A 22,905-nucleotide genomic window follows, 5' to 3' on the forward strand; every position below is an offset into this window, starting at 1 on the left:
TTGTTTTATGTTGAGAGGGAAGAAATTTCATCTGTGCTGTATGTTACACATACATTACATTTGACAATAAAGTTTATCCAATCCAATACGACACGATTCACAGGCATATATTCTTTATCTCTGGCCAAAACAACTGGCAACTTGTATTCCTCTATTTTTGATGATCAAATCTAAATGAAGTATATATTTCTGTTTCATACAACTATCTGTCCTTGTGTGGAGTTTGCATGTTTTCCACGGGCCTGCGTGGGTTTCTTCTCCACGGGCCTACGTTGGTTTTCGCCGGGTACTCCGGTTTCCTCCCACATTCCAAAAACATGCATGGCAGGCTGGTTGAACACTCAAAACTTGTCCTTCGGTGTGAGCGTGAGCACGGATGGTTGTTCCTCTCTCTGTGCCCTGCGATTGGCTGGCAACCGGTTCAGGGTGTCCCCTGCCGACTGCCCGAAGACAGCTGGGATTGGCTCCTGCATCTTCCACGACACTTTGTGAGATAAAGCGGATCGGAAAATGGATGGATGGATAGATAGATAGAAGAAGGAGCAGCGCAGGGGCACTTGAATGAGCATGTTCCATAAGCTACGAAGAGTGTAAGTAGTTCTTCCACGCCTGGTAACATGTTTAAATTAAATGAACGAATGACCATCACATTGTTTGTTTGTTTGTTTTTGGTACTGTTGAGCTGCGTCTCATATGAATGTTTATTGTTCACAGCAGCTCCTTTTGAGACAGCTTAAATTACATTTTCATTATTCATGCAAATGTTGCTACTAAATGAACAAAGACACATGCAAAAGACAGCTTTCTCAACAATTACAATGGCCACTTTTGGTGAGCAGAATCTGGGATTTTGTGTTCAAGCCAATCTTGCGGGATGTCTCACTTTGATATCCTCCCCCGGCCCCTCTATTGTTGTTTGTTCGAAGTCATGATAATTTGCAGTCACATTATTGTGTTTCCACATCTGAAGCCACATCCACAGTAGTATTACAGATTTGATCTTTAAAAAAAATGACTTGGCATGCATCTGACTGCAATAGATCATTTACCACACCCATTCATTTAGGCTTGATCGGGAAATGACTAATAGGAACATATGGGGGACTTTAAAAAAAACAATATCAGTGCCTCTGCTTGTACTTGAACTGGAACTTGGAGCACATAAAATGAATTACAGAAGAAACCTTAATTGTGCTGTGCCTGATAAGCAAATGAAGATCTAAGTATATATAAGTATAAATAGAGGTGCCCATTATGTCATCATTGACGGTAGATCGCGGACTGCCCCGAGTCGATCGCGAGGGGCGTAGAGGAGAAAATAAAAAAACAAACAACCATTTATGTGTCTTCGTGCATGTTAGTAATATATTTTTTGTGTTAATGTGCACGGCACCCTAATTATCCAATCAGTTTCATTTTCACAAAAAGTATTAGAAGAAAAGCAGGTAAATCTTTAACCTACAGTGAGGCGTGACCTGTGTCCCTGGAGGTTGTTAGCGCTCAGCAGTCTGCAATTGCAGCTTGTGATCAGAGCTGTCGCGCTATATCCTTTATCATCATCATTGTTCTCATTCATAGTTTGTTTCATGTACAATTCAGCGACAGCACGGACCAGTGTTGTGTCCAAGGGCCGGCAACGCGAGGTCCAAGGCCAAGGACTTGACTCCGAGGCCAAGGCCAAGGATTTGGAATACGGACAAAGAATAGGAATCTAGAGGACCGAGGGAAGCACTTTAAAACGGTACGTGTGAGCTACGACAGGCTGCAAAAGTGTGTGCATGCCTCCGTGTTAGGCTGTTGCTCATCGTGGTGTGCATGTGTATATGCGTGCGCGGTAACGGGTCAAGCACCTCTTGATCTTGTGAAGGTTCTGGTAAGCACCCCATGGAAGGCTCAGCTAAGAATGATGCACCAATCATATAAAAGCTAAACTGAGAACATTAACATTGGCAATATAACAGCTCATATTGCTGTGACTCACAATGAAATGTCACTGACATGATTTGAGGAGGGTTCGTGAGTCACTCATCAAGAGGAAACTTTCTTTACACAACACTCAGTAGTACAATTTGTGGCACTTTGGTGCGTAATTGTGGGGCGTTTCCTCGTAAAGTTAAGTCACATGACGACAGCAACAATATTAATATGAAGCAGAGACAACAGGCGGGGATTTCCACAGCATTAGAATGAAAGTAATGAAATTAGGATGAGTGTTTGTGTCTGTTTGGAATATTCTGTCGAATATTATAAAAATACGAAAATAAAATAATAAAATAAAGAAGTAAAAACGAAAAAAAACGACCATGTATAGTAAGGCGTTTTTAGCTGAAAAAAAATCTCCATGTATAGTAAGGCGTTTTCGGCCGGAAAAAAACGACCATGTATAGGACGGTGTTTTTAGCCGAAAAAAAACGACCATGTATAGTAAGGCATTTTTAGCTGAAAAAAACACGTCCATGTATAGTAAGGCGTTTTTAGTGGGAAGAAACCGGAGCACCCCGAGAAAACCCACCCAGGCCCGGGGAGAATATGCAAACTCCACACAGGGAGGCCGGAGCTGGAATTGAACCTGGTACCTCTGCACTGTGAAGTTGACGTGCTCACCACTGGACTACTGGGCCGCCCGCATATTTTTATCATATGGACAATATGACCAAAATCATTTCAAAAAATGTTTCCACCAAAAAATGTGACCCATAATCCTTTTATCTCAATTGCAATTATGAATAACTATTCATCCATTTTCAAATCTGCTTATCCTCACGAGCGCCACGGGCGTGCTGGAGCCTATCCCATCTGTCTTTGGGCAGTATGCCATGCATCTTTTTGGAATGTGGGAGAAAACCCAAGAGATTTTAGCTTCTTCCACACAGGAAGCTACAGAGCCAGAATCAAGGCAGGCCACATGAAGTGGTTGCTATCTACAAAAAAAAATAATAATTTCAGAATATTTTGTAAAATACAAAGATTTAAAAACAAAGTTTAATTGAAATTTTCATTTTTTTAAAATTGTGAAATCACTCCTTTATGATTTGAAAATTATTATTATGTACTGTCCATGTCGTTTTGACAGCTGACAGATGTGGCTGAGCACGAGGGTACAGGGCAATCACTTGTGTCTCAAGCTGGCCGCCCTGCTGGCCACCCTTTGTATGCTCTCACTAATCAGTGGGATTGTCAAAGTGGGCTGGAATCCCACTCCAGGTATCGTCGGACGCTACACTTGGCTTGACTACGGTGACGATGACGACAGCCCGGAGAAGGCGTGCAACTGCTCTGCCATCTTGAGGGGTGAGCGGCAGGCATTGGAGCAGGCCAAGTTGTTGACCATAACCAAAGACTTCCGCAAGCGCCTCAGTATCCCTGACCAATTTTACGTGAACGCCACTAAAGACTGCAGGTGAGGCTTTGTATACTGTATTTTGTACCCCCCGACCCCCATTCAAGGATACAGGAACACCGAGGCCACATTAGGGATTTTTTTTTTGTTTGTTTGTTTTTTGACGGACTTAAGCTGGACGGATTTCATGTTAGTAACAAACCTGAACAACTATGTGAATCCTTTGGAGTGACCAGAATTTTTGCAGAAATTGGTAAAAAAAAAAAAAAAATTCACAGCGGCGGGCCAAGAACTGTTCTAATATTTTGAGAGTCTCTCTCCTACCACAGGAAGTTCAAGTCAAGCAGGAAGTATCTCACATTCCCCCTGAGCTCGGAGGAGAAGGACTTTCCGCTGGCTTACTCCATCGTTGTGCATCACAAGGTATGGTGACAGCAAACCTGTACATCTTCAAGTCTAGTTTGCCGTGTTTGGGAATTTGGCAGACAGTGCTGTGCCTCGCCGGGTATTCCAGTGGACCAAGGGCATCTTTTCATTACACGCCCCCGGCGCAGCTGATTATTTAGTGAAAAAAAAAGTAAACTAGAATTGAGGCTAGCTTGGAGCAGGTCTAAGTTGTGGTGCAGGTGGTGTAATGCAGTTTTGGCAGATATAATCGAGGCGCAGTTTGGCAAACTCTGTGGACATATGTGGTGAATGTCATCTTATTCCATTCATAAATATAGATTGACAAATTAAAGACAACTTTATTCGCCACTGTAGAAGTCCATCTACCCCGTTGCTTTTGTAGGTTCAGAACTTTGAGCGTCTCCTCCGGGCCATCTACGCTCCTCAGAACATCTACTGCATCCATGTGGACCTGAAGGCGTCGCCGTCAGTGCTGGCTGCAGTTTCAGCCGTGGCCTCCTGCTTCCCCAATGTGTTCCTTGCCAGCCGGCGAGAGAGCGTGGTCTACGCCGGCTGGTCCCGGGTCCAGGCCGACCTTAACTGCATGTCCGAGCTGCTGGGCACAGGCGTGGCGTGGAGGTACCTCATCAACCTCTGTGGCCAGGACTTCCCCCTTAAGACCAACCTGGAGATGGTGCGGGCGCTTCAGGCGCTCAACGGCGCCAACAGCCTGGAGTCGGAGAAGATGCCCAAGGAAAAGATGTGGAGGGTTCAGGGGGTTCACCAGGAAGTGGATGGACGCATCAAGGTAAGACTGTAGATGTAGAAATAGCATTGTACCTTGACCAGTAATATTTTATGTGTGAATTTGACAGTGGTTAGCACGTCGGCTTCACAGTGCAGAGGTACCGGATTCGATTCCAGCTCCAGCCTCCCTGTGTGGAGTTTGCATGTTCTCCCCGGGCCTGCGTGGGTTTTCCCCGGGTGCTCCGGTTTCCTCCCACATTCCAAAAACATGCGTGGCAGGCTGATTAAACACTCTAAATTGACCCTAGGTGTGAGTGTGAGTGCGAATGGTTGTTCGTTTCTGTGTGCCCTGCGATTGGCTGGCATCCGATTCAGGGTGTCCCCCCCCTACTGCCTGGGGACAGCTGGAATAGGCTCCAACACCCCCGGCGACCCTAGTGAGGATCAAGTGGTTTGGAAGATGAATGAATGAATGAATATACACACTGTATATATATGTATATAAAAAAATATAACAAAATATACAGTATACAAAAACAATTGTATACTGTATATCAGATTATTTTATTAGAATTCTATTTGTGTAGACATGCAGGGGAACATGTCGGCGCTTAATAGGGTGAATACAACATTTTTAGTTTATAAAACTGATCAATTAATTGTAAGTCAAAGCAATTTCAAAAGAGGAAGCCTTGTTGTTTTTATTATTAAAAAAAAAAGATTTGATGCATTAATTGAGCCACTTTTGGGATTCCGGGAATACTGAATGACATCTTCTGATCAATATAATCCTGTTCTATATAGTCCACTACAAAGTAATGAGCAGGGTGGTCAAGGTAATTTGTTGACAACCAGAATGTGGTCTCAATTGTAAGTTGAAACCAGGGTAAACACAACATTCATTACTTTAAAGGCGTCGGTGGTTGTTGGGTCATCATAAAACATGGAACAATTTGACTTTCCCTTTGTGTCAGGGGGTGGGAAAGGTAAAGGAGCCGCCGCCCTTCCAACTGCCCATCCTGTCAGGGAACGCCTACATTGTGGTGACTCGGGGCTTCGTCCGTAGCGTTCTCGAGGACCGGCGTGTCCTGGCCCTCATAGAGTGGGCCAAGGACACATATAGCCCCGACGAGTTCCTGTGGGCGACTGTTCAGCGCATGCCCGGCGTGCCCGGCTCCATGTGGGCCAGCACCAAGTACGATGTGAGCGACATCTACGCCCTGGCTCGGCTGGTCAAGTGGCAAGATCACGAGGGCGAGCGAGCCTCCATACACGCCGTGTACCCGCCGTGCAACGGCATCCATGTAAGGGCCATATGCGTGTACGGGGCCGGCGACCTGCAGTGGATGCTGAGGCAGCGGCACCTCTTTGCCAACAAGTTTGACACGAACACGGACCCTGTCGCCATGTACTGTCTGGAAAAATACCTGCGACAAAGAGCGCTCGCCCAGATGTCTGGTTGATTGCAAATCATGTTGAATTTACAGTGATCTACAAGAAGACCAATCGTCATGGCCAGCACAAATCATGTTGATGGTGCACTGGCCTGCAAATTAACTCAAATCAGTCTGTGGATTTTGGATTTTTTTTTTATTGCTACATATACCGAATAAAACATAGAGACACATTAGACAAGGGATGAGCAGTCTTTTCTTTATTTTACAGTACTAAGATGATGGCAGAATCCCAAATAAAAGTGTGGAATGCACACACACGAGACTTTGTAAACAATTCTTCGGTCACACATGCACACACTCGCACACGAGCGGGAAGGTCATGCACAAGTAAGTCACCGCAGACACATTCAAGTGCTAGTTTGCTACCCCAAAGACTTTCACAGTGATAGAATGTATTAGTAGAGTAAGCCGCATTTGAGATTGTTGACTGTGGTCAGGTTCGAATCAGGGGCGGGACAAAACTGTTGTAGACAACACAGGAATCAATATTCACATTTCCGTCACAGTTTTTTGTTTGTTTGTTTATGTACGCATTTCCCTTCTTTACGTTACATACATGTACTGTACTTTTTATTCCAAAAGCGAATTATTGCATCAGAATTGTACAGTGATACTAACTTTACCGTGTTAATATTGCTTGTTTACGATGTTCCCTTATTTAGTTTTGCTGATATTGTCATTTATAGCAGATAGTTTGCCTCTAATTGATCTTAAAGCTATCCGATTGTTTTTCTTTTAAAATCCAATTACCCACATATCAAAATCGATCGTAGATGATCTTCCCATATATCACGTTGTATCGTGGTATCGTTGGTGGTATTTTGCGATTTTCAAAGTCAATCCATTCATACAACCCCTGATTTAAAGCGATGCTTGGTCAATGACTCGTATTAGTCTATCGATAAGTACAGTACAGAGATTTATTGTGTGCGTGTGTCTGTGTGGATTTTTTTTGTAAACGCCGACATTGTTCAAATGCATGAGACGTTATTCATGGTCAGAAATGCTACTAATACAGTCGAGTGAAAGAAAAGGCATATTAGTCAAGTGGTAAATACACAGTAATAAATGGATTCCAATATAAACCTCATTAAGTGCAGACTTGCAAGCACCTTCCTTTCCACGTACAAATTAACGTGGTGCTCTCTCGAAGCCTCGCCGAAAGCTCCTCACCGTTGGCGGGAAGATGGGAATAAGTGGAGCTCTCATTTTGTCAAATGGCCAAACTTCTCTTTCTGTCAAACCTGGCAGACAGGAAAAGATAATGATTAATGGAAATCAGGATAACAACAGTATTGTGGTACATCGGCGCGTGCGCACATAGGCTGGTGCTTTGGGCAGTATGCCATGCATATTTTTGGAATGTGGGAGAAAACCCAAGAGAACATGCAAACTCCACACAAGAAGCTACAGAGCCGGAATCGGACCCTGCACCTCTGCACTGTAAAGCGGACGTGCTAACCAGTAGCCCACCGTACTTATAAACAAGCAACAATCGTGCAAATGCTGTATCATGATGCCACCGTGTATTATGTTGTTGCTTGTGTAGACTTACTTTCCTGAGGCGTCCTTTAAAGCTGAGTCCAGCCTGGTGTGTGGCATTGCAATAGAGGGCACAGAAGAAAGGTTAATGAGGTGGGGGTTTGTTTCAGGGAGACCTCATTATTGTTTGTAGATTAGTAGTCCGTGTCCACTGTCCCACATGAGTAGGGTGCAGGAAAGTGGAGTATATGTGATTTTTTTGTTGTTGTTGTTTTTAACAAAACAAAAGTTGGATTACATTTAGGATGGGACAAAAGCAGGAAGCACAGCTGTAACAAAAAAAAAAAGAAAACTCTTGACAAGCAAGGAGGGTTCAGTTAAGAGGAGGCAAAATTGAGAAAATTGGTTAATTATTCCAAAGAACAACAGAAAGGAATCCTCAGAGCGTTTAAGCATCGAAAAGTTCCAGCAGGGTGTGTGGCTCAATGGCTTCCAGGCAATGACACGGTCAAGGGAAATGAAGCCACAATCTGTTATGATTTGACCCTAATGTTGACTTGAAATTATTGTCACTGCTTGGAGAGTGACTCCATCACAGATCTGCAAAATGGTGTTTCTCCATCAAGTGTAGGTGAAATCGATTCCCTTGTACAAAGACTTTTGTTGTCTTGGTTTCCCTGGACTGTAGTGTCGGTTTATATATGCTTTTAAGAGGTGGGACCTGGTGGGGGTAACTTTGCATATGAGTGTTGTCCTGGCAATTATAAATGAATTGAAGGTGCATTGGTGACTGTGGCTCTCCTTTCCCATATGTGAGGGCATTCCGGTAAGTGCACTGTAAAACCTACAGAAAAGCAATCGCTTAAAAAAAAGGATAATTCCATTACAGCGGGGAACACCGTCATTGTTAATAGTTTCATAATTTAATCAATGAATGGACCACAACCTATGCTGGAAAATCACCTTCATATCATTTAAAAAAAAACGCAACTAGAGAAATGTGTGAACAGTTGGCAGGCGCGTCTTAACATACAAACCGCCAAGTGAGCAGAGAAGGCAAAGGATTTAAAGCCATAAATGTAACAAATGGACCTTAGAAACGTTAATGAACGGGTGTGAGGCTGCATCTGATGAAGGTTAGTACAGTGACCGGCGGCTCGGTGCTTTTTACCTCATGCATGCAAATGTGTTTGCTGCCCTCTGTTGGTCATACCTTGTAAAGGGACATGGAAAATCAAGCTCAATAGACAAAGTGAGGTTTTTACCAAAGGCCTTTTTTGTCGCTTGCCCGCAAGGACAATCTTCCCATTTTCAAAACAAAATGCATGCAGATTGTATTGTGTTGGGTGTTCTCGGGGGGGGGTATAAGGCTGTACCTAATGTTGTGGCCAGTTGGTGTATACTAACAAGTGCTAGTGGGCCTTCAGGGGAGCCATGGTTATCAGTACATGTATGTGGATGTAGGATTTTTTTTTTTTGGGGGGGGGGGGCCTTCAAATTCGATAGTGCGAGCTGATATAGAAAGTATTCCCGGTCAGACTGGGTGTCAAAGTGCAGGCCCTCAGTGATGTCAGCATGTTCTCATCCTCTGTCTGGTAGGTCAGAGCAAAACCTTTTGTGTGTTGTTCTTGTCAGATAAATATTGATTCTGGACCGCTTTAGATGATATTCATGGCACAGTTGTTTGCCGTTATATTACGTTTTTTGGGGGGGGGGGGTTGTAAAGTATTGATGGTTTCTACAATTGTGAGGTGGTTATGGTGGCATTAAGTCTGGGAGTTAAATCCCCACAAAAACTCACTTAACGATGCTGGGCGGAATGTGGACGTACTCCATGGGGATGATGTGTCCCAGCTCCTGCAGGCTGCCAACATACTTGATTTTACTGCTGAATTTGGTGCTGAACACAACACACAAAACACAATGTTTTGATAAGCACATAGAACTGTAGATTGGCTAATGGCTATCAACCAGAGGTGGCAAAAATGTTCACGCCCCGTACTAAAGTCAACTAAACTAAAGCAACCCTTTGCACTTGATCGCTTCCCATGACTAATAGAGTTAAAAAAGAGACGCAATGAACCTTATGAAGGGTCTGGTAATGCCTAACAGTGTTCTGATGAACCAGGAAGGATGGACAATGATGAACATCTTCAGGTTCTTCTTCAGCCTGCAAGAAGTAAACATCATCATTGAGACCAGACAAAGAGCCTAAAGCAGAATACAGTAGGTAGCACCTGGATCTTAGTTGAACAACTTCAAACGGTGACGGCAACCCGAGTCCCATTGCTGGGATGATTGTGGACCAGCCAGAACACAAATTAAGAGGATTTTAGGAAATAGGATGAAGGAAGAGTTGAACGAAGGAAGGAAGGATGAAAATGTAAGAAGGAATGGAGTAAAGGGAGGAAGAAAGGAACAAAGGATGGAATTCAGGAGAGAAAAGAACTGAAGGAAGAAAGGACAGATGAAGGAATTAGGGAAGGCAGAATGCAAGGAAGGCAGGATGGTTGGAAGGGAGATCAAAAGACCCACAATGGACTCAAAAAACCCTAATTTGAAACCTTAACCCTTGTTTAATACCCTAAGCCTGGCTTAAAACCACGATTCAGGAACCCTGACTACAAACCTTAACCCAGGCTAGAATCCCTAACTTGTTGATGTGCCAACACAAATTGTCACCTCCGATCAATCATTTGGTAGCACTTCTTCATCCATGTGAAGCCAGGCATCCTGCGGCGAGGTGTGGCGCCGTTCAAGTAAACAATCATGTAGTCCTCTGCCACCATGAGCTCCAAGGTGCTTATGACGTACCTACACAGTACACATATAATAATACCACGTCAGGAGCTGGAGTCCGGTTGGGCGTTTCGGCGGCAGGTCCTTGCGAGTGTTTTTTTTTATTTATTGCATGGTTGCTTTTCAATTCTCCCGGTGTTCAAATACAAGGCTGAAAATTGCATCTGCCCCAGTGGCTCCCCTTGCCCACAAGTGAGGGCATTACTTTAGTAATACTCAAAAGCAAAAAAATAAAAATAAATAAAAAATGTCAAGGTACCAACGCATGTGCTGGGTTGGATTTTGTGAGCATTGGGTTAATTATACCCGAGGTTGGGTTAAATATTTTGGATTGAAGTTTGGATTTGGGTGTGCTGAAGAACTGAAGCTGCTTGCTATTTTATTCATTCATTCATCTTCTGTACCGCTTGATCCTCACTAGGGTCGCGGGGGGTGCTGGAGCCCATCCCAGCCGTCTCCGGGCAGTAGGCGGGGGACACCCTGAATCGGTTGCCAGCCAATCGCAGGGCACACATAGACGAACAACCATCCACGCTCACACTCACACCTAGGGACAATTTAGAGTGTTCAATCAGCCTGCCACGCATATTTTTGGAATGTGGGAGGAAACCGGAGCACCCGGAGAAAACCCACGCAGGCCCGGGGAGAACATGCAAACTCCACACAGGGAGGCCGGAGCTGGGATCGAACCCGGTACCTCTGCACTGTGAAGCCGACGTGCTAACTACTGGACTACCGGGCCGCCCGCTTGCTATTTTAGATCGGTGAAATATTCTTCGAATAATGTTGGATCATGGTATTTATCATTAACAAAAAGGAACATAATAACTAAAAAATACAAATAAAAAATACAAATGTTCATTTCAGCCCATATTGGATCCAGTGCTGGTTTCACAAATTCACTCAATTTGGCAAACTTTTAACCAAGCAGTTTTCAGAGCGCAGTATTAGTAAGTGAAGTTTTCCTTACAAGAAAAGGTTTTCCATGACATAGTTGTAACTATCGCAGTCGCTGTCAGGCAGGAAGCAGGCCGCAAACACGATGATGGCATTCTGCTCGGCGTAATAACCTGACAAAGAAAATCACGAGCGTTACACATGGGAGGTGTCAAGAGGTTGAGAATATGTGCGCGTCAGCACCTCCGTGCGAGATGACCCTCTTATAGGCCTCGATGCACTTCATGTCGATGCGATGCTCCTGCTCGCCGATCACCACACTCCTCCACAGTCGACTTTCCTCGTGGCCCTCGCGGCCCCCTTCCGGTGGGACGGTGGGGTCACGCTCATCTTCCGACGTATCCAGCTCCTCGATGTCCACGTCCAGGTCGTCTCCGGTGTCTACAGCCGCTTCCTCCTCGTCTGTGTCGAGGGCATCCTCAGAGAGCAGGGAGTCTTCGCTGCGCTCCAGTGATACGTTCATGGGCGGCGCCAACAACTTACGCCTCTGACTGGAGCTCGATGCGTCTGCAGAGGAAGGAGGGTCTACCCCAAAACAAATTGGGAGCTTAGAGAGACTATTAATTGATATATTGCTGCTGACTACTGTCATTTCTCGAGAATAACACACCCTCTAAATATTATGCGCACCCTGGACACAGTCCCTAAAAAGCTGATTTTTCTTGTGCTCATGAATATTACGCTTCTCCAATTTGCATCTTGTTCATGAATCTGAACAAGATGCACGAATCACGAATGGGGCAAAAATTGTGTGATTTGGTCACAAAAATAGGTCCACACAGAATATCTGACAAGCATACTGTATATTTTCAGTTTATATCCAACTGTGAACTTTTTTCAAACTCCCAATGAACGTTTCAAAGTTTATTAGTGCCCTCTACTGGTGGAAAGTTGATCCTGCAGTCAAGCAAGGGACGGTAAATGAGCAGCGTCTTGCCCAGCAACCCACTCTCATTGAGCCCTAACCCGTCCACAATGTTAGTTTAACGAACATCACAAGTTACAAAGTGTTTCGATGCTCAAAATTTGAAGAATTATCCACAGAGTTTTTGTAATTTATTTATTTTCCCAAGAAATTTGAATTGGACTGGATGAAAATAACCTGCAAATGTCACACCACAGAACATTTGGTTGTGTCACTTAATCATCTTAATCATCTTAACGGAAAAAAATAGCTTCCCCAAACAAAAGGTACAGTAAAATGTTTGACCAAATATTTTTTGTTGGAACAACATTTCTCATTTGCATTTTTGGGGTCATATATGACTTATTTTCTTGCAGATGCGAACCTCTGTAGCGTGTTTGGGAATTTGACAGACTGTACTGTCCCTTGCTGGACCCCCTGGCCGAACAGATTAAGTGGATGAAAGTTGACTAAACTTTAGATGATCTGAAAGCAGGTCGAAGTGGCGGTGTCTATTTGCGAGAGGTGCTTATTTGTCTCTTAAAGGGACAGTAAGAGCTCCACACAACTTTAGCTGTGTATAACCATACCTTCCCTGTTCTCTGCATCCTCGGCTTCCTCACTGGAAGTCCCCCTCATCATCATCATAGTTGTCGTAGTTGTTGTCCCTGCTGCTGGTTGGTCCTCGTGGTGTTCTCGTCTGCTCAGAGGCACAGAAACACAATCCATGACATATACAACCACCACTATCGCCAGGACCAGCATACACAAAAAGACGCCGCAAAAGCCAAGGAACAAAAACGTAATCGCTCAAGAGACATTTTTTGCACAAATGAAGTAAGTCTTCATGGCAGGCTGCACATGTGGGATGAGTGGAACAATACGGAACAGTGTTGCCCCTTCCCCCACCCCACTGCATCCCATTTCGACAATTGACCCTCTCCCCACATGTGATTACCATAATTCCTGTTAACAATAGAAGAAAATATGGGCACGGACTCTCATCTTATTTACACACCTACCTTAGCATGAAGCAGCTTCTTTGCCACCGCATCACATGACCACATCACAATGACAGAACGACCAACACACACTCACACATACACACACAAAGAAAGACAGGGGAGGGCTATGTACCCAAAAGAGGAGGGGGCAATTCATCAGAATTACAAAGTGGGAGCCAAGTGATGCAACTGTTAATGAGGATCCATTATTAAAACTGAGCTACACGCGCACACACACACACACGCACACACACACTCACACACACACACACACACACAGAAACACACACACAGGCACACGCGCGCGCACACACACACACACACACACACACACATACAGACACAGACACAGATTTGTGGAATGAACTAAAAATTACAATATGTAGTATTGCGTGTGCCAATAAAATTGTAATAAGAATTATTCCTATTATTTAATTCCCACAATATAATACTACTAAGATTAAGACTAATAAACAGACGGATAATTTTATTATTATTATACCTCCAAAACGCATGTATATCTGTGCGAAATATCATTAATATCTAATCTTTGACAATGACTATTATAACAGTATTATTTTCATGAATATGGCTGTGAAGTTTGTAAAAATGAAAAATATTTGTAAAGCTTATCCTCGTACCTCCAAAATCAATCAAACGGGTTGTTTGTTCAACTGGCTGAGACATTTTTTGCAACAACGTTGCATTGTCAAAGTGAGCAAGCCATTTTCAATATTTTAGGTTGGTCAATAATGTGTAGAATAAATAAATAAATAACAGACACATTAGGACTGACCAGGAGTATAGATTTGTGAATAAAATTATCAAATTGTGACATAGGAGGATACTGCCCGACGGCAGTTATAATTTTTAAATATTATTATCAATATTACGATCACTGCTATTCAATAAGTAACTTGATACATTAATGCAGCTCCATTTTTTAATGCCCCCAAACGTGTGAGTGCGCTGTTCTTCGACACACAGAACAATAATGCCCAGAATGCAGATGTACTGCTTCTGTTGTGCGAGCCATGGCCTAACAGCCCGTTTTCAGGTGCCGTAGTATCAGAGACTTGTTACAAATCAGAGTACAGGTGCAGATGTGTAATATTGGCACCGTGGTTGGTCATGCTGCAGCCCTCACAATGACAATTCGCTGGATGCAATAACAATGACATGCAGGGTGATTGTGTATTTGTAAAAATGATTGATGATATTGTTGATTATAGTGATAAGATACATTGAAATCATACAGCAAAGCTAACCTGGACACAAGGAAGTGGGTGTATCCCTCAGGCATGTACTGGACATGATCCTCCCGCAAGGGCTGATTGTATTCGGCGCAACAAGGTTCAAAGTAGCTGTCGTCTCGCTCGGCTACAAAGTCGCCAAGAGGGTCTTGAAACTCGGCGTAGATGTCTGATGTGTTCCTTGTAGGCTCACAACCTTCCGGGATTTCTGTCCTTTGGTCACCGTGGTGGTAAATGGAACCAGTCTCAGGTGGGCCCTGAACTGTTATGTGCTGGTTTGTAGGGCTCTGATTCGCTGGATGGGGTAAAAGTTGTGAAGTCGTATCTTTGCATCTGGAAAATAAGAGATGGAAATATCAAACTTTGTGGTCAGGCTTCGACCCTCTCCCTGCACCCCACCAAGAATAGACCCCCCCCCAAAAAAAAAATATCACCTGTTTTTGCAATTTTGTGTCATCCTTCTCTCAAGTGAACATGGTTCCAATTTGTACATGTTAATAATATATTTTTTGTGTGTTCATGTACACTGCACCCTAATCATCTTATCAGTCTAATTTTCACCAAAAAAAACATTTAAAAACAAAATAAAGCAGGTAAATGTTGAACTTATGGTGGCGCGTGATTATGTCACCGGAGGTTGTTAGCTCTCAGCAGTGTTCAGATTGCAGCTTGTGATCAGAACTGTTGCGCTCTATCTTTTATCATCATTATTCTCATTCAGAGTTTGCTTAGTGTACAATTCACAGAGGGAACGAGCAAAGAATAGGAATCTAGGAGGGCCCAGGGAAGCACTTTAAAACGGTACGTGTGAGCTACGATAGTTAACAGGCTCCAAAAGTGCGTCAAATGCCTCAGTTTCAGGCTGTTTCCCATCAGGGCGTGCATGCGTGTGTGCGTGTGTGTGTGTGCGTGCATGCGCGCGTGCCAGTAAGGGTAGATCCCGGGAGGTTAGTTGATCGAAAAGTAGATCTTCGATCCAAAAAGTTTGAGCACCCCTGGTGTAGACAATGTTTTGGCTAGTGTCTAAAAAAGTAAAAACTTGCAATAGACACTCTTTAAATTCCCAACAAGTCACTAGAGTAAAAACTGTGCACACGCCTGGTCAGGGAGTGAGTGGAGTTGTTTGCATCTGCTGCAGTGGGACTCAAGTTGCAGCGAGGCAGGAAATGCATATTAATTTAGGCGTAAACATATTTATAAACTAACACTGAGAGACCCGGATCACAGCATGCTCCTAAAGAGTGATATCCTAAAATCAAAACAGCTCTCACAAAACTCTCAATAACGCTAAATGAGACTTGAACATTTTGGATCAATAGAATGCTCGGTGCAGATCATGCTCAAAGATACTCAATTACCGGTATATTCCACATTTCCAAATTTCAAAATGGAGACACGCAGTTTGGAAAATGGACAGATAGATTTGAAAGGAAATACTTTCATAGGTTGCTTTTCATTGTTTAACTATTTGCTATGAGCTTCCAAGGGTGGACAGTTGTTTTAAAGCTGAAATAATGGTGAAACATTCTCCTTGAAGCTATTTTTGGGCCCACAATTCGAACAACAACAAAAACCACGGTGACCACTGTGGTAGTGCAGCTGCTTTGTGGTGTTTGAATCTGAGCTCTGAACTATCTATGAGTACTCCGACTTGACCTTGATCTCAAAAACTATTTTCACAGAAAGGTAAACATTGCACACTTGATAAATTGCCTAGATTGGCCTCTAACACAAAGGTCTGCTGCGAAAGGCTCCAGCTCACTCATGATCCTTACCTCGCATTCAGAGAACAGCTGTGGTGAGAGGTCCACCAGTCTCCATCATGGTGTACAACCAGGCGATCATCAGTCCTTCCACTTTGTCCGTCATGATAATCAAGTAAATCATGTTGGGATGGGTCGCTACTCGGTGGAAGTGGACAACTTTTAACCAGCTCCTCTGTGAAACTCAACAGATCGTGAGTACTTTGCAATGTTGTGGGTTCTTCCTCCAGCCCTTCCTCATCATTTTCCTCCTCCATCAAATCTCCAGAAAATGGTAATCCAAGGGCCTTGTCACTAGGGACACCTGATTCGCTCGCAGGGGTACTAACCAAGGAACTGGTGTGAGAGGTGGCGGAACTATTGCACGATGATTGCTGTGTGTCCTGTCTCGGTAACGAATCACCCCAAACCTGGAAGTTGGCATGGGGTGAAGTTGAGTTGATGGGCGAGTGCCCACTGTCTGAACCCGAGTCTTCCATGGAGATTTGGGAGTGGACATAAACCTCCTCCCTGGTTTTGAGGAAGTGATCTGATGGGTGTCTCAAAGAGGGTGACAGACTTCTGCCAAAGACGCTGGATTTATCTTCGTAGGAGCCTTCTTCCAGTTGTGGCTCACTTCCAGATGGTGGCCTTGACTCTGACTGGAAAGTTATGATGAGACTGTGGTCCTCACTGGTTGATTGATCATTTTGGGTCTGTTCGCTTTGCTCGGTTGTCTTCTGATTCTGAGCTTTCAGAACTAAAATGGCATCGGAAAGCATGTTAAATGTTTCCATGGGCTTCCTGGATCCTTTGGAAAGCCCTTCAGTGTCTTCGGGATCATGATCAGCTGCCTTTACTGTTCCTGGAACAATAATGTAATCCATTTCAAGGCATGACGACGAATCCCCGTCTGAGTTGGATCGTAGTTCATCTCGACTGCCTGGGCTCAATTTGAGTATTTCTCCGTCAAAACCAAGGTTGGGGCTGAGCAACATTGTCTCTCTTATGGAGCCTTCTTGGCTTTGACAATCAGCATGGGTAACCCTTTGTGGCAAACTGGGGGATGCTGGTCCAGAACTTTCTGGTTTACTGGACGCAAGACTCGACGAACTACCTGGGCTTCGAGATAAAGAATCCTTAGTGTTCATTTTATCTTCACAAGCTTCAAACAAATTTGATTGATAATCCTCTGAAAGTGTCTGAGATTGGTCAAACAGAATAAATGGTGAACGAAGCTCGACAGAGTCTGATTTTTCATTTGAATTCAAGTCAGTCTGTCCTTGAAAAATGAAAACTTTATCTGAACTGCTTGCATCAGATTCCATCTTGTCTTCTACAGGTTTGCTCACAGCTATGAATGGGCTGGACTGCTCTTCCATTTGTATCATATCACCAACAGGACCACAGTCGATCTCAGGGGAGGACAAAGTGCTCCAAATGCAACCTCCTACATTGTCATAGTCAGAAGTGGAAATGACCATGTGAGGAACAGGAAGATTCCCCGCTGGTTCAGGGTTCCCTCTGTCCGAAATTCTGTCTTCTTCCCCGTCTATGACTATTTTGACATTTTGCTTTTGACCGATCCATCTGATACCCTTCTCCTGTTCTCCTTTCTCTGCTTCTCTTCCTTGCTGTTTGGTTGCAGTAGTATCCCTTCCATCCGCTAAGCCAGGGTGGCTATCCTCCTTTCCATTTCCGGGTCCTTCTGGGCTTGCGGATGAAGAACTGTCTTCTTGGATGGTCGTGTTCCACATTTCCATGCCTCCATAGGAGAATCCCTGAGGACTTTCCATAGAAGCGCCGCCTCCCATGTTGGGAGCTACCCAAGCAAAGGTACCAGAGTCTTGAGACAAATTGTCAGGTGTCGTGAGTGGAGAAAAACTGTCATCTCGGATCGTTGTATTCCACATGTCAAGTGATTCCGGGTAGGAAGTCGTCGTTCCGCTATCTGATTTCAGAAAACCCTTCTGTGCCGAGTAGGTCCAGAAATCCAGCGTCTGGATCACTCTACCTGCTTTACTTCCCTGTGCGTCATCATTGTCCTCTTTCGATGTGTCGGGCGTTAAAGTGCTGAGTACGATTTTCTTCTGTGAAGGACGTCTCGTTTCTTTGACTCCAAAGACGCCAGCTTTGTCTTCTACTCCCTCCTCTGGAGGTGTCAACTGCAGATAAGCCGCAGTAACCGGGTTCCACTGATCAGCAAGTACAGAATCTGGGTGCCAGTTTTCACACGATTCTGTCTGTTCAGTGATCAAACTAAGTTGTGGTTCCAGGCTCCAGTCCTTCTGTGACCTCCCTTCCCTACTCGGTTTTCCACCATCAAACTCTTTGCGCCTTTGTTCCTCCAGATTCTGAGGGCTCTCTGAACCTCTGGTTCTATTCCAGGCGTCATTAGGGGAAGGTGTGTCGAAGCCAAGCTCCTCCCAGGTTTCAGACAAGGACGACGAGATGCTGTCCTTATGCTGTAGGCCGCTGATCCTCTCCGCTACATCTTCGGGGAAGAACCTAGCACCGCAACAGCTGGAAGGATGAGTGTCCATCAGGCTGTTGACCGGTGTTGGAGGAACCACAGTCTCAGTCATCTCCATGATTTGACAGTCTGGATCAGTAGAACACTGCCTACTTTCCAGACCGCCCACAGAACTGGGATCAGACAAATCCACCATGTTTAGCTCCTCATATTCTGACAGGCTGGAACTTCCCACCATTTGCCTGCCATTCTCTGCTTTTTCCGTGGAATTTTGGAGGGCGTGAGGTGGATGTAGCGGCTCAAAATGAAACTGATCTAATTGGTCGTTCCTCTTTTTGTTTGAACGGCGACGTCGCCTTCTCTCAGGCGGTGCAGGAGGTGAGAGAGATGACAGCCCCAGAGGAGATGGATTCCTCAACAGGAAGCCCCCGGTACCTGCTGCTGACCCAATAATCTCACCGACCGGGCTGTCATCACTGAGAAATACTGAGCTCTCCTTGGAGGAGCGGCAGCTCCGGATGGTATTCATACCGCTGTCGGGGCTCACCAGCTCCACACTCGCTCGGACTCCTCCAGGATCATCCTCACCCTCTGGCACCACCCTGTGAGAACACAAAAGAAGAACGTTGGGTGTCCTCCGAATGTTTACTCTTTGGATAATTGCCCCCTTTACTCACCTATCCATTGCTACCGCATCTCCACCTCCTTCCTCAGCTCTCTCTGTGTCCGAGCCTTCCATGTCATTGATGCCAGACGAGCCTTGGGAAAACTCCACGCTGCCCGCCACCCCCTCGGTGGAGGACGTCATGCTGCTGGGGCGACAGGCTAGCATGGAGCTCCTCCGATCTACAAACTCCTTGAGGAGGCATCGGACTTCCTCCTCCAGCAGCAGCAATGACGCACCCGAAGGAGAGGAGGCATTTAGTTGAACATGGTAGACCTGAAGATCGCTTCTGGTTTCCATTTCTTCACAAAGAGTCCAGCTGGTGGTCTCCTCGAGTTCACAGCAGATCTGAAAGGAGAGCCATCCCCATTTGAAATACAGTATTTGATTTATGTATGGTGTCATCATACGTCGACAGTAGTTTCACTGGGGTCTTGCAGATGTTTTACCTGGTTGAAGAGCTCTGCATTGTTGGAACAGACTGCCACCTGCAGGCGAGGAGGACCGACTGCATCTTGAAGGGCCAGGAGAAGTGTCAAGCCGTCATAGCCGTGCCGATTGCAGAAGGATTTCAAGGCGTCCTCGTAACCATGCCAGTGCTAGGAAAGAGTTAAGAAGTACCAATGTCTGTAGCCAAAAACAAATGACAGACGCTCATTGTGAAAACGTTTGGGAAATCATATTACTCGCTATGAGGTGCAATATCTGTTGAAATTACGAGTGAATGCTGAGGCGCTGATTATATAAAGTCTTGTAAAATTAAATTCTGCTTTCATGTCTTTTTCCGTTTTTCACAAAAAGAAAATTATATCTTGATCTACCCCCCCAAAAATTCTTTATCAAGGAAGAAGGAGGTAAATATAAACATACAGTAAAAGTTTATTGGGAAAATGCGGGATTTGTGGACAAAGAATACATTTTTGGAACTTGAAGAATAAGAGTCTCATTGTCCTGAATTTTGTAAATATTTGGGAATTTGAATGATGTGAATAGTATGAATGAGAAAATGGCTTGAAAGAAAATGTTTGTTTTTTTTTCAAACAACTCTCACTTAAATTGTTTTTGGTGTGTGTGGAAAATGTGGGATTGTGGCATGGATAGAGATTTTTCAAATGTGGAATATACATGCAGCAATGTCCTGAATTATGTGCGAATTTGGAAGTTTGACTGATCTAAATCAGTAGAGTAAGGGAAGAACGATTAGAGGGGGAAAGAAGAAAGTGGGCGCAAAAATTTAAATAAAGAATTTTAATGCAGAATGAAATATGAAACACTGAGTAGGGATGAAAAAAAATCATCATGTGTGAATGTCATAGTGTAAAAATGATTCATAAGCTTTCCGCTGTGGTTACTGCCGACAAACTCCCACGACTGCACATATGATTTCCATCGCAAAAGGAGGCCTTCATCAAGGATAGACAAAGCTGTCAATGTGATTAATACGCCGGCAATTATTGTTTTCTCTTAAAACAGCCCGCCGCGCACAGATTATGCTAATTCTCTTGCAGTGACAAATGGCTGCAGAAAGTCGCGTTCACTGGCTGCGTTTGTCGAGCAAAAGTTGCCTCAAACATATTTGCTCAACTTGTTTGGATCTCTTACACAACTATTGGTTTTGCACTTTCGAATATGAAACAAAAGAGAAAAATAGTCTTGACCTCCGAGTTTTTGCATTGTGTTGTGAGGTTTGAACAGAGATAATCCGATGTCCCACAGCAAGTGGAAAAATATAAATGGAGCAATTAAGGTACTGTAATGCCCTCGCACGCGGGCAAGGAGAGCCACAGTAGAAGCAACACTATACATGTGCATGTGTGCGTGTGTATGCGAGATTGATGAGGGCTGCAGGCTCTGTCTCTACCAGTGCTGTGTCAATATTAACCTGCCAGGATGAGGTAGCACATCACTCGTTCCTCCTTCCTCCCTCTACTCCCTCCATCTTTCTCTATAATACCATCCATTGTGATCACACACGTTGTACACACACACATACACACAGAACACACACATGGACACGCGCACATACTGACAGGGGCCATTTCTCACCACAGATATCCTGATGAGTGCAATGAGGCTTCCCAGAGGCACTTATTCAAGTTGTACACGGCTCACAAGCCGCAGGTTGCCCACTGCTGCTTTAAAGTTACAATACACACACAAAAACACACACGCGCCATCGAGAGGATGGAGCGTGCAAAGACGAGATGCGATGACACGCAGGGAGACAGCCTGTCCGCCATTTGGCTCTTAACAGCGTAAATTAGCCACCCATCCAGTTCCACAGATTGCACTTCCTTATAAATTTGCCATACGTTAGCACTAATCCGCCTCTCAAACCGCACAGTGATTGGAAGTTACGAAGAAGGCATTGGTCACCTGGTACAATGTTTGATTTATAGTGGGCCTGTAGAATTTGGGATTTGCAAACTCCAGACAGGAAGCCCGTGACCTGGAATTGAATCTTGCATCTCTGCACTTTGAGTCCAACATGCTAATCAGTCGATCACCGTGCCACAATTTAATTTCCATGTTACTTTTATTTTCAGTTACTCACCCAACTAATTTAATGGACTTGCAAATTTAAAAAAATAGCGTAAATATCATAAAACAGTGACTTTTTTTTGTTCACCAATTTATTTTTACATTTGTTTGCATTAGAAAATAGTGTGGATTTTTATGAATACAAAATGATGTGTTATTTTGTAACCATCAAAAATTTAAAAAAATCCAAACAATGTGATGTGTTGTCATATTAAACTTTATTGATTTTTCTAATGATTAAACGTTTTCTCTTTTTGATATTAAATTTTCAACGCTGTGGCATGCTTATCCACTCACACGGACGCACGCACACACGCACTTAACTCTACAGGCTTCAAGAGTTTTTCCACGCCGGCATCACACACAGCCTCAGGTGCACAGCTCTGCACATCGGGCCCCGATCATAAGTCACGTAAGCTGGCGCGCAAACTCAGTCGAAAGAGGTGTTTCCTGCTGTCGCCGACAAAGAATTAATCAAGCGTTTAGCCATTTCGCTTCTTTGCATACCCTTTGCATACTCAACACAAGCGCTGAGAGACGCCCGACGCTTTTCCGCCACCCTGATGAATCCATCAAAGCGGATGTGATTTATACACGTGTCTGCCTTCACAGCGGAGGCCACCCGGCTCAAACGGGCGCACACGCGAGCATCATCAACACTAGAGGGAAGCAGGGAGGGGGGTAAAAGTTTGCATAAAACAAGCGCATATGTCCATTTTTCGGTCTCTTGATGATGATGCTTCATTCGCTCGACGCGGGGATTTGTTGAGGGTGGGGGGGTTGGCGCGCAACTGAGCTGAGCTGAGTCCACAAATGTTTTGTTTTGTTTCTTCGCTCGCAAAACCCCCCAATGATGCTTACGAGGAGAGAATGAAAATGAAGGGACACTATGAGGAAAAACCTGAAAAGTTAAGACGATTAAAGGTCTAAAGGAAGTCAAGTCCAAATTTTTTCCAGTAATATGTTCTATACGGGCGGCCCGGTAGTCCAGTGGTTAGCACGTCGGCTTCACAGTGCAGAGGTACCGGGTTCGATTCCAGCTCCGGCCTCCCTGTGTGGAGTTTGCATGTTCTCCCCGGGCCTGCGTGGGTTTTCTCCGGGTGCTCCGGTTTCCTCCCACATTCCGAAAACATGCGTGGCAGGCTGATTGAACAC

At 44.4% G+C, this 22,905-nt stretch overlaps 2 protein-coding genes across 2 annotated transcripts in view; one reads left to right on the forward strand and one right to left on the reverse strand.

Annotated features, from left to right (window-relative positions):
• The first annotated feature begins 2,683 nt into the window (after positions 1-2,683).
• LOC127601795 (beta-1,3-galactosyl-O-glycosyl-glycoprotein beta-1,6-N-acetylglucosaminyltransferase-like) lies at positions 2,684-6,056 on the forward strand. The gene is made up of 4 exons (XM_052067452.1): positions 2,684-3,400; positions 3,670-3,763; positions 4,131-4,535; positions 5,449-6,056. Exons 1-4 carry the CDS (start codon positions 3,081-3,083, stop codon positions 5,935-5,937), a joined length of 1,308 nt encoding a protein of 435 aa, XP_051923412.1. The 5' UTR covers positions 2,684-3,080; the 3' UTR covers positions 5,938-6,056.
• A 50-nt stretch (positions 6,057-6,106) lies between these two features.
• LOC127602106 (uncharacterized) overlaps positions 6,107-22,905 on the reverse strand; it is a 29,853-nt gene continuing 13,054 nt past the window's right edge. The window contains exons 7-19 of the mRNA XM_052067959.1: positions 19,659-19,808; positions 19,223-19,557; positions 16,106-19,147; positions 14,346-14,663; positions 12,664-12,773; positions 11,353-11,694; positions 11,183-11,282; positions 10,096-10,227; positions 9,497-9,583; positions 9,215-9,313; positions 8,585-8,626; positions 7,487-7,519; positions 6,107-7,175 (exon numbers count right to left, since the gene is read on the reverse strand). Coding sequence (XP_051923919.1) covers positions 7,145-7,175; positions 7,487-7,519; positions 8,585-8,626; positions 9,215-9,313; positions 9,497-9,583; positions 10,096-10,227; positions 11,183-11,282; positions 11,353-11,694; positions 12,664-12,773; positions 14,346-14,663; positions 16,106-19,147; positions 19,223-19,557; positions 19,659-19,808 — 4,821 coding nt within the window. The 3' untranslated portion in view covers positions 6,107-7,144. The remainder of the gene's footprint in view (positions 7,176-7,486; positions 7,520-8,584; positions 8,627-9,214; positions 9,314-9,496; positions 9,584-10,095; positions 10,228-11,182; positions 11,283-11,352; positions 11,695-12,663; positions 12,774-14,345; positions 14,664-16,105; positions 19,148-19,222; positions 19,558-19,658; positions 19,809-22,905) is intronic.

Source organism: Hippocampus zosterae, chromosome 6, assembly GCF_025434085.1.
Source record: "Hippocampus zosterae strain Florida chromosome 6, ASM2543408v3, whole genome shotgun sequence".
In the NCBI taxonomy this organism is placed as follows: Eukaryota; Metazoa; Chordata; class Actinopteri; order Syngnathiformes; family Syngnathidae; genus Hippocampus; species Hippocampus zosterae.

Coding starts and splice junctions, on each gene's coding strand:
- LOC127601795 (XM_052067452.1), top strand. CDS start 3,081: ATGTGGCTGAGCACGAGGGTACAGGGCAATCACTTGTGTCTCAAGCTG. Junction 3,764..4,130: donor CCATCGTTGTGCATCACAAG/GTATGGTGACAG, acceptor TTGCTTTTGTAG/GTTCAGAACTTTGAGCGTCT. Junction 4,536..5,448: donor AAGTGGATGGACGCATCAAG/GTAAGACTGTAG, acceptor CCTTTGTGTCAG/GGGGTGGGAAAGGTAAAGGA.